This window comes from Carassius auratus, chromosome 15 (genome assembly GCF_003368295.1).
Source record: "Carassius auratus strain Wakin chromosome 15, ASM336829v1, whole genome shotgun sequence".
Classification (NCBI taxonomy): domain Eukaryota; kingdom Metazoa; phylum Chordata; class Actinopteri; order Cypriniformes; family Cyprinidae; genus Carassius; species Carassius auratus.
The window spans coordinates 20,129,486-20,139,918 of record NC_039257.1 but is presented as its reverse complement, the minus strand read 5'-3'; the positions used below and the strand labels follow the sequence as shown (position 1 = coordinate 20,139,918).

Sequence of the window (10,433 nt, the reverse complement as noted above, 5' to 3'; positions counted from 1 at the left end):
TTGAGAAAATGTTCGTAACCATATGTCCGTATTCCATAAAACTAGTTTACCAATAAGCCAGGCTTATTTCAGTTATTCTGATTTATTGACACTTGATTTGGTTTCCGAAAGCAAAACTACCATAACTCAAACTCAGTCACTGAGGTAACTTCTGCTGGGAAACTATTGTCAGACTAAGCTGAGTTCCTCTAAACTCTGACCACATCGATTTCACCACTGCAGTTGCCAATTGGGCTTCGCTTTGTGTATCAAGTTCGCTCTCGCTGAGACAGAAGCTGAAAGCTTTTCAAAATTTTTACTGTAGTGTCCAATCATTGACCTCAACGTAGTGCCTCCCTGTTTTAATTGGACTATAGTGGTGATTGACAGTTCCTGTCGACCAGTAATATCGCCGGTTCTTCTCCGGAAGGCGTCACCCTCACCTCTCCCATTTTCTGTAGTTTTCGTCCATTTCAGTTTGATGCGCGTGAATCGTAACGGGACAACATGGCGACGCAGGCGGCCCGCTACTACAGCGAAGGAGGCAGAGCAACAAAACGCCAAAAAACGGAAGGCGAAGGGGGAATGGCGACAGTAAGTCAAATCTTTGCTTACACCCTATCATTTAATTTATTACGGACTTCATCTGACTTCTCTTTAGTTAGCTAGCTGGGTAAAACAGCACTGTTTAGCGAACAAGCTAATCAAACAATTGAGCTACAGTACACTGATTTTTCTGCACCCAAAGCATTACAAAAACAAAAATATAAAAACATGTAATGATTTTGTACCCAATGTTTGATGTGTTCCTAAGAAACGCTTTTGTTTTCCACGCCAAACATATATTCTTAAAAGCTGCTGAATGAATGAGTTATGCTGTTTGTAACCGACCAAACACATAAATTGTGTTTTGTTAATTACAACGAGTGGGAAACATATAACTTACATAATGATTAATACATATACATTTATAGAACGGACTCATATTGTAAAAAAAAAAGTGCATGTTACACAGAAATTGCAGTATGTATTTAGACTATTTCTTGTAAAAAAAAAAAAAAATTATGATAATAATGAATACTTATTATTTCCAGTTTTCTGGACTAACGTGATGATTTATTCCATAGGAGGAGTATGTTGACCCGCACAAGACCCTGCCCTCTCTTGTGGTGCATGTCCGAGGTTTAGTGGACGGAGTATTGGAGGCCGACATCGTTGAAGCCCTGCAAGAGTTTGGAGCCATCAGGTAACTTGTGCTACGTCTCTGTCAGGTGTGCCATAATGTAATTGAAATGCATTGAGGATCGTCTCTCTCCATCTCTCTGCAGTTATGTTGTACTCATGCCGAAGAAGCGTCAAGCCCTGGTTGAATATGAGGATATGAATGGGTCTTGCAATGCTGTTACTTATGCCAACGACAACCAGATCTACATCGCCGGACATCCTGCGTTTGTCAACTACTCTACCAGTCAGAAGATATCCAGGCCGGGTGACCCTGACGATTCCCGCAGTGTTAATAATGTTTTGCTACTTACAATCATGAACCCCATTTATCCTATTACCACGGTACTGCCCACATCCTCTGTGTAATATCAATGATGCCTTTTATTATACAAAATGAGATTTTGATTAAATTCAAGAGCTCTCTGACGCTCCATAGACACTAAAGTTCTTGTTGTTCTACAGGATGTCCTCTATACTATTTGCAACAACTGTGGTCCTGTTCAACGAATCGTCATCTTTAGGAAGAATGGTGTCCAGGCCATGGTGGAATATCCTTTACTGTTTCACACTGCAGATCAAAGCTGTTGGTTAGATTCTGCTAGCTGTAATTTGTGTTCATGAGTCCTTACGCTCTTGTCAGTTAAGTTCACTTCGCATGTGGACTCTGAATGTCTTACACGCTTTGTTAACCAATTATCTTAAAGGCATAGTTCACCCAAAAAATAAAGCAATATCATTAATTACTCACCCTCCTGTTGTTCCGAGCATGTTGAACACAAATTAAGAGAATTTTGAATATCCAAGAGCCCTCTGACCCTCCATAGACAGCAAGGAGAAACTTCCACGATCAGGGCACAGAAAGGTAGTAAAGACATTATTGAAATAGACCATGTGACATCAGGGGTTCAACTTTAATTTTACGAGGTTATATTGAGTACTTTTTGTGCAAAAATACTTTATTCAACAATTCCTCTCCACCCTAGTGCACCATTTTCCTTCATGTACGCAACAAATGCGCATAGTGCAGCTGCAGTTAAAAACGCCTTGTTTATACTTAAAGGAGAGCATACGTGGAGAGTGATACTCTCCAAAATGGTGCCCTAATGAGAGAAAAAGTACTCTCGTGGCTTCATGAAATTAAGGTTGAACCACTGATGTCACACTGTTTCAAGTCTTTATTACCTTTCTGTGCCTTGAACATGGTAGGACCCTTGCTGTCTATGGAGTGTCCGAGTGTTCTCTGATTTCATCAGAAATATCTTAATCTGTGTTCCAAAGATAAACGGAGGTCTTACAGGTTTGGAGTGACACGGTAATTAATGACAGAATTTTCATTTTTCAGTGAACTGACCATTTAAAGTATGCTACCTTCCATAAATACTTTAATTAATAATCTCTGTAGTCAGGGAACACAAGATTACCATTGTTTTTCTTTAATTCCTCACACATTTGATTCCGTTCAGAGCGCCCAAAGGGCCAAGGCCTCACTCAATGGGGCTGATATATACTCTGGCTGTTGCACACTAAAGATCGAGTATGCCAAGGTGAGGGTCATTTCAGATTTTTGACATTTGACAATACTCTGTGCATTTTCTGAATGGCTTAAAAATGAGGTTTTATAGGGAATTTTTTTTCAGTTAGAGTCAAAATCTTCAAGCAGAAAGTAAAACATAAGTAAAAAAAAAAGTAAAAGCTTAATCAATGCACCAATATATAATAAACATACTAATGCTTAATAATGAAATGATTTTCATTGACATTTGTTTAACCACATATTTTAAGTATATACTCAATATCACCCATCCCTACTCAAGCTGCTAGAAATATATATTTTTAATGAATTTATTTTATTTACTTTTTTGTACTCTTAGCCAACACGCCTTAATGTGTTCAAGAATGACCAGGACACATGGGACTACACCAATCCGAACCTGAGCAGCCAAGGTACCGTTTACCATTTACTCTGTCATTTCTCTGCGCCCTTACTGCCACTGTGGGGAAAATAAGTGGGTGGGATTGGGACGTTTTAAAAACGCAAAACCTCCCCTGTGCCGAGTGTTAGGCATACCAACGTCTACACCACGTTTTCGTGACTCTCTGAGGGGAGGGTAAAGCTGTATCCCTGTGATCTTTAAGGCTTCCTCAGAATGTTGTGCTGCTGATATCTCACAAACTTCCTTTTCCAGCAAAGCCTGTCACATGCCAGTAGTGTGAGGGGCAAGTGGTTTACTGGGTTAGCACCATAGAGGCAGATTATCAGACATCTTATGCAGTTAACATGAAACTACGTTCACATTTTACATTTTCCAGTTGAAGTAATATTTAAAGGTGCTGTATGTAGGATTTACACCAAGTGGTTGAACTAGGTATTGCAGTCCAAATTCAAAATATTGGAGAGGGTTTTTTTCAGCTGGAACCACCTCCTCAGACTTGACGCACTCGTAGGTTGCCAGATTTAGGAGACAAACAGGAACAAGCGCACTTGGCGATGAACAAAATTAAATACTTAAATGCTTAAATACTGGTAACCTGGGGTGCCGAAAAACAATTAGGTAAACTGGCACTGGGCGGGTTTCACACACAAACAAACACGACATTCCGGTCCGGAACACAGAATTTCAAATGAGAATAATTGACTGTAGCATTGTTTTTCAGATAAACAAGTATTCAAACTTATTATGTTTCTTAAATATCTGCAAAAATATTATGGTATTTTTAATGCTTAGCAGAGACTAAATCTTACATACAGCACCTTTAAGAAGAAAAAACTGCAGGGCAACTTGATTTAGTTTTTTTGGGGGAATTTATTAGACTAGGAAAAAAAAAGTGTTCATTCTTTTTCGAGCAGTGCTATGTTGTTCTTCGGAATAGCATGCATTGATTTAATTGTTCACAATAAACGAGTAATGTATTAAAAGTAAATGGGGACAATTTCATGTTGAATTTCACGATTTTGTGATTTGGGACATGGGTATTCATGAGCAATGGTGTGCCCAAAGAAATTCCTGTTGTAAACAAATTGCAGGTCAACCAACCAATGATCATTTTGAACAGGATGTTCTTTGGTGCTTGCTTGGGCCATTTGCCCCTCACATTCATGCGGTACATTTTAGAGACCAAAACGAGAGCACAGAACTTTCCAGAATATCAAGTGCATCAACAGAACACTTAACACATCTGGACACTGGGGGACATTTCCTACATTTCACTGGAGACACAAGTGCCTCAGACTTCCACCACTGTATCAGTCATCAAACCACAACTGCCTTATACCTTGCGAGAATATTTCTCCAGAAGGACAAACATGCATTTTACTCTCGTGAAACTGCAAGGCATCCTGACAAACACCTGATCACGCAACATTTAGCACTCATCACCTCCTACAGAAAATACACTGCCAGGAAAGACACTGAAGGATTTTGGGGTTGTCGGTGCAAGTAGTTAAGGCTCCCACACCCATTCAACTTTCTCCTGTTGTTTCTTACGGGTCAAGAGCAAGACACACACCACCTTAACCTCACTGCTAACAAGGGATGATTTTGACACGCATCCTCAAGTGACACCACAACACAATGCAAACAGACCTCTTCTCCTCATTCATGGCAAACTGCTGACATCCACAGACAAACAGCCTTTCTGAACCTGTCTGTCTTTTCTGGGGTATGTCGCCTTTCTCGCCGTGCCGATCGTTACAACACAAACCCAGACACCTACAAATCGACATGCCCGACTCTTCACTCGTCAACAGCTGATGACACTAAACCACTCGAGACACCGAAGACACTGCAGACAACATTTTGACAAGCAGATGCACTGACATGCAGACAGCCGACACGTCAAGTTTTTTTATTTAGTTTTTTTACTCTAAGCCCTGACATTCTGCCCTGGAGGCTGGTGTTTCAGATACTCTCTCTTCCCCAAACATGTGTCCTCTTCCTCTAGTCCTTTCTTTTTACGAATCCTCTTCTCTCTTTCTGTCAATGTGACGTTTTTCCCTTTTTTTTCCCCCAGTCGTTTGACTACTGTATAACACCTTCCGTATGATGCAGGTTGGCTTTGTGTCTCTAGTGGAAGTACCAGTCAGTCTGAATTGGGCATAAATTGCTCCAGCTTTTCAACCACCATGGGAAGACAGGCATTGAAATGTGTGCTGGCATCATTGGAGCACTGAAACCCATCTGAGACGAGGAAGAGTACTTTGGAAATCAGTGGAATGGACTGGTGGGGGGAAGAAATGGAAAGTTCTTAAGTGGGATATGGAGGAGGATGCCATGAAGACACTCAACGATGGCTAATTTACGGCATGTTCTTCTTGCACCATCCTTCAACCCCGAACCCTTGCGTTTGTACTGTAAGTAACCCCAAGCTTCTGTTGTCTTGGAGTGATACGCTTCTAGTCTAATGTTTCATGGGGGTGTTTGACCAAATGTTTGACTAACTTGATCTTTTCCTCTCCAGTTTTTGTCTTCCTCATTGGGCTACACATTGATGTAGATCAGCAAGATGCATTAAAATGTATATTCCTGGGATGGGTTGTTTTTCTGGGAGCAACATTACTATACTTGTGATTTCAGAGATGTTTTGACACCCCCTTTTCCACCGACGGGGCGCTAGTTCCCATCCCTGGCACCATTTTGTGTGTTTACACTAATAATATGGCCTGCTATGCCACTAAAGCCTAGAATATATTTGAATTTTATGCATTCGCTGAAGTGTGCGAAAAGTGTTCGGTGTGAATTTCATTATCACCGAAATATTGTACGTGTGTATAGCTTTTCTTACCATGGCTAAAATGTTTGTTAAAAAGTTGCTCCACAAGCTGGCAACACTGTTTTGTAATTGCGTAAAAATAAGTGGATGAGATGGAACAGGACGCGCCAGCATCAGTATACTGCAACATTGACAAGTACAAAGACGTTTTATCAGTCGTAAATTCTGGAGAGAAATCGCGCAGCCAGTGATGAAACTTTATTGAGCCCGTGTCAGTTGCCCGTGATTGCCCATGCTGTCAAATTGACTATACTTTGAAACGCTGTGTTTGGCTGTACGCATAAGATGAGCTTTCGCTTCAAAGCTGAAGTATTCTTTGGGCTTCGAATCATTAGTTGAGGGATGAGATAATTAGTTTTCATAACAGCTAATCAGTCTGTTTAATGTAAAACAGAACTAGATCGCACAAACTAAATTATCAGGTTTCTAAATTTCCTGTTTTTTTAAAATCTAATTAAATAAGCTTTCGGTAGTTACATCAAAGCTAGCTTGTGATTAAATACAATTGCTCTAAATATAAACGTTTGTTTTCAAAAGTAGTAAGCAAAAGACGTAATTAGCCATATCTGTTTGCGGTGAAGTGATGTAATAAGTAAAAGCGTGAGTTCATTTTGAGACCCAGCTGTGCATGATCACCAGCACCATTTGGGTGGTAAATGAGGTATAAGAGAAGAGAGGCCTGCCATCATTTTCAGTTGCGTCTTTTGTAAATAGCAACGTTAATAAAGGCATGGTGCCCTAAGCATTTTAAGATCCTAAATAGAGTAAGAAACCTGTTATGTGAATGTTCAGAAATGTCCGTGAGATTGATGTTTGCACTGTGTGTACCTGAACAGGTGCAGATGCTGATGGCAATGGGGGCAATCAAGGTGTGTGTCTGCAGTAGACATCCTGTCCCCCCCTACAACCCCACCCACCCACACACACTCCCAAACATAATATATGACATAAATACACTGGCAGCCAACACAGCAGTTTGTTCAGGGGCTGGTACACCCCAAAAGAAAGCCTGTATGTTTATTATCCAGCTGTCTGTGGTATACAGGTTTGTAAGTAGTCTTTTCATAGGTCAGTCTCCTCAAGCTGTCGTAACATGACATTTCACCCTAAAATTAAAACAATGAAATGAAGAAAATGAACCCTGTAATGATCATTAATATAAAAACCACCTCAATTACAAGTCAAATTACTGGAATTGAAAAAGACTTGCACTACTGTATAAATGTACCGTGGTCTTTTTAAGCCCCATTGCAGTGTTTTTATACAAAAGCACAAAAGATGTTCAGATATTATGATAATGACAGTTTAAGGAGAAAATGAGATTGATTTATAAAAATGTTATCATACAAAAATTCAGTTATTTAAATGTAGGTTTCATTTTCTTTAAACAAATGTACCTGTTTTGTTTTAGTTTTTTGGTGGGGGGGGTGAAATGTAACCCTAATCTTATGTGTCCCCTTCTCTGCTGAACTTAAAGCTCGTGTCAATCACATTAACATTCACAAAGTCAGTGTCCTGTCCTGTCGCCTCTCAGCAAACTCATCTTTCACTCTCTCTCTCTCTCTCCCCCAAACTCTTTTTGGCCCCTCCCCTTTCCTTTCTTCACCCTCTTCCTTCTCTTGCCTCTCAGATATGAACTCCAACCCCAACAAGCGCCAGAGGCAGCCGGCTCTGCTGGGAGACCACCCTCCAGAGTATGGTAAGGCTTGCGGGGGCACACGTGATAACACATTTGCCTCATTTGCTCGCAAACAGGGGAGTGGATGTTAAAACGAAAACAAATTTGGGGTGCTTTTATCACAGTGGCAGCAAGATGGTGCCGTGTTGACATTAAAACATAAACTAAAGTGAAGGCTGTGTCAAATGTTTGTTTACCCCATCCTGCCCACAACCCCCACCCCAACGTGCTCTGTTTGTCGTTTGTGGGTTCTCAGGAGGTTATCACGGATACCAAGACGAGGGCTACGGCGGCCCCTATGAAGGCCGACGGATGGGGCCGCCGCCCATGGGTGGTCCAAGGCGTGGTGGAACCAGTCAGCGGTACGGTGCACAGTACGGCCCCCCACCTCCGCCCCCTGGTGAATATGGCGCACATGCAGACTCACCGGTGATCATGGTGTATGGCCTGGAGCCCTCAAAAATAAACGCAGACAGGGTCTTCAACATCTTCTGCCTGTACGGAAATGTGGAACGGGTATGTAGAACGGCTAAAAGTAGGTTGGCCACTGTCAAAATGTAAACCGTTTTATCTGAAATCCACTTTCCCCTTTTAATGTAGGTGAAATTCATGAAGAGCAAGCCTGGAGCTGCTATGGTGGAGATGGGAGACTGCTATGCTGTGGATCGTGCCATCTCACATCTCAACAACAACTTCCTGTTCAACCAGAAGCTCAATGTTTGGTAATTGTTCCAACTGGAGTTCTTTTCAAATGTTGCAATAAGAGCAGCCCGATTCATTACATAGTGTTTAATAGAAGAAAATAAGATTCCGATATTTTGAAAATATTTGTGACAGCTTTGCAATATATTATGTTTAATCATTAAAGGCATTAAAAATGCTTCCAATGTGTTAAAATACTTCGTTTTCTCAATTTTTTTATGCAAACTTTTTTTTTTTTTTTTGCATTATGGAGAAATTAGAATTAGAAGGGGAATCAAATTTAAAAAAAGCCAAAAATATGATTTCATATGAATACATACTAGTATAGCTCAACTGTTTGATCTGTTGTTTTGATCAGTGTGTCCAAGCAGCAGGCCATCATGCCCGGTCAGTCCTATGAGCTGGAAGACGGCTCCAGCAGCTTCAAAGACTTTCACGGGAGCAGAAATAACCGCTTCACTTCTCCAGAGCAGGCGGCCAAGAACCGCATTCAGCATCCCAGCAACGTCCTACACTTCTTCAACGCAGCACCAGAGGCTTCACCAGACACCTTCACCAGGGTCAGTTCACAATACAGGAAGTCAGGACCATTCTTGTCACCTGATGTGTACATTTACCACCTTCATCTGTTTTCAGATCTGTGATGAACTCGGGGTAAAGAGCCCTTCCAATGTCAAACCTTTTGCAGCTAAAGGTATGTGAAAGTGTGTAAATAATAGCATAGAAAGCCAAACTCTGCATGAAATCACTTAAAGTGTGCTCTATTAACTGCTAATGTCATCCATGGCCCTTCATGATTGTAATGTGTTAATGAATAGGTTCCACATCAGAGAGGAGTTCGTCAGGGCTTCTGGAGTGGGAGTCTGTTAATGACGCTATGGAAGCTCTTGCTATGATGAACCATTACCAGATGAAAAACCCCAGTGAGTTACTTCATCTAGTGTTTCAGATATTATTTCCATTAATTGGTTGTGTCAGCATTTCCAACAAAATTAAAGCGAACTTAATAAAAATATATGTATGTATTTGGCTGCTAGGGGTGGTAAATATGACCAGAATTTTGTTGACCAAATTTCATAGTATGAGAAATTGATATCACTGTAACTATATAATGTGACCCTGGAGCACAAAACCTTAAGTCGCTGGGGTATATTTTCAGCAATAGCCAAAAACACATTGTGTGGGTCAAAATGATTGATTTTTCTTTTTACCCAGCTGTTTACTTTTACTAAAACAGAACCTACTGTGTTCACGTGAAGACTGCACATTTTAACAGCTGTGTCTTAATTGCCCGTTCAAGCACAATAAGGTGCAAAAGAAAACTGAATTGATCACATGATGTCAAATAGACAGTTTATAGTTTGTGTATATCTCTGGTTCTTTCTTGGCCACACTTTTCCCACCAACAAATGTGGACTTATCCTTTGTTTTTCTGTTTCTCTCTGCAGATGGCCCATATCCATACACGCTCAAGCTGTGCTTCTCTACTGCACAGCATGCAAACTGAACCCCATCTCGTCCCCATCACCATCATCATGGTGACGTCCCAGAGTCATCGCTCACACCATCACTTCACCTTCCTGCTACTTTATTGTCCTTAACGGCTCATCTGTGTGAAGGGTGTGCAGACGTGTGGAGTTAATCTTATGTTGATTGAGCAGCAACACAAGCTGAGAGTAAAACTGACTGAACTCATTGTTTTTAAAGGAAGACGAGAGTTGAAATGCTTTTGTACCAGTATTTTGGTTTTGTTACTGTTTTTTTTTTTTTTTTTTTTATTGCTTGCCATGATTGACTGTTAGCTGTGGGCTCAGCACCTCACTTTTAGAAATGTCACTCTGTAAAGAAGAATGCAATTTTCTTTTTTTTTTTGACTAAAATAAAAATAGTGATTATGTCTCTCTGTTGTTATTTCTTTTGCAATGGAACAAATGTGACTAGTGGTTTAAAATGGTATAAAGCAGTTTAATCTTTTTTTTTTTTTTTTTTTTTTTTTTTTTTTTTTCAAAAGCTGCCTGGATGTTATTGCCCAGTGTATATTAGGAATCTGGAAGATAAAATGTAATCAGTTTAATAAAGA

At 40.4% G+C, this 10,433-nt stretch overlaps 1 protein-coding gene across 3 annotated transcripts; it reads left to right on the top strand.

The window, feature by feature from the left end:
• Positions 1 to 417: 417 nt before the first annotated feature.
• On the top strand, positions 418 to 10,356 carry hnrnpl2 (heterogeneous nuclear ribonucleoprotein L2). Of its 3 annotated transcripts, XM_026282824.1 has the most exons (14): positions 418 to 573; positions 1,107 to 1,225; positions 1,308 to 1,545; positions 1,666 to 1,751; positions 2,651 to 2,747; positions 3,075 to 3,147; positions 6,810 to 6,842; positions 7,604 to 7,672; positions 7,908 to 8,167; positions 8,252 to 8,373; positions 8,712 to 8,913; positions 8,990 to 9,047; positions 9,172 to 9,276; positions 9,802 to 10,356. In XM_026282824.1, the coding sequence occupies exons 1-14, from the start codon at positions 487 to 489 to the stop codon at positions 9,858 to 9,860; spliced, it is 1,608 nt and encodes a 535-aa protein (XP_026138609.1). In that variant the 5' UTR covers positions 418 to 486; the 3' UTR covers positions 9,861 to 10,356. The 3 variants fall into 3 exon arrangements, with proteins under 3 accessions (XP_026138609.1, XP_026138610.1, XP_026138611.1); XM_026282825.1 differs by lacking the exon at positions 6,810 to 6,842; XM_026282826.1 differs by lacking the exons at positions 6,810 to 6,842; positions 7,604 to 7,672.
• The last annotated feature ends 77 nt before the right edge of the window (positions 10,357 to 10,433 follow it).

Coding starts and splice junctions, on each gene's coding strand:
- hnrnpl2 (XM_026282824.1), top strand. CDS start 487: ATGGCGACGCAGGCGGCCCGCTACTACAGCGAAGGAGGCAGAGCAACA. Junction 8,168..8,251: donor TGTACGGAAATGTGGAACGG/GTATGTAGAACG, acceptor CTTTTAATGTAG/GTGAAATTCATGAAGAGCAA. Junction 8,374..8,711: donor AACCAGAAGCTCAATGTTTG/GTAATTGTTCCA, acceptor TGTTTTGATCAG/TGTGTCCAAGCAGCAGGCCA.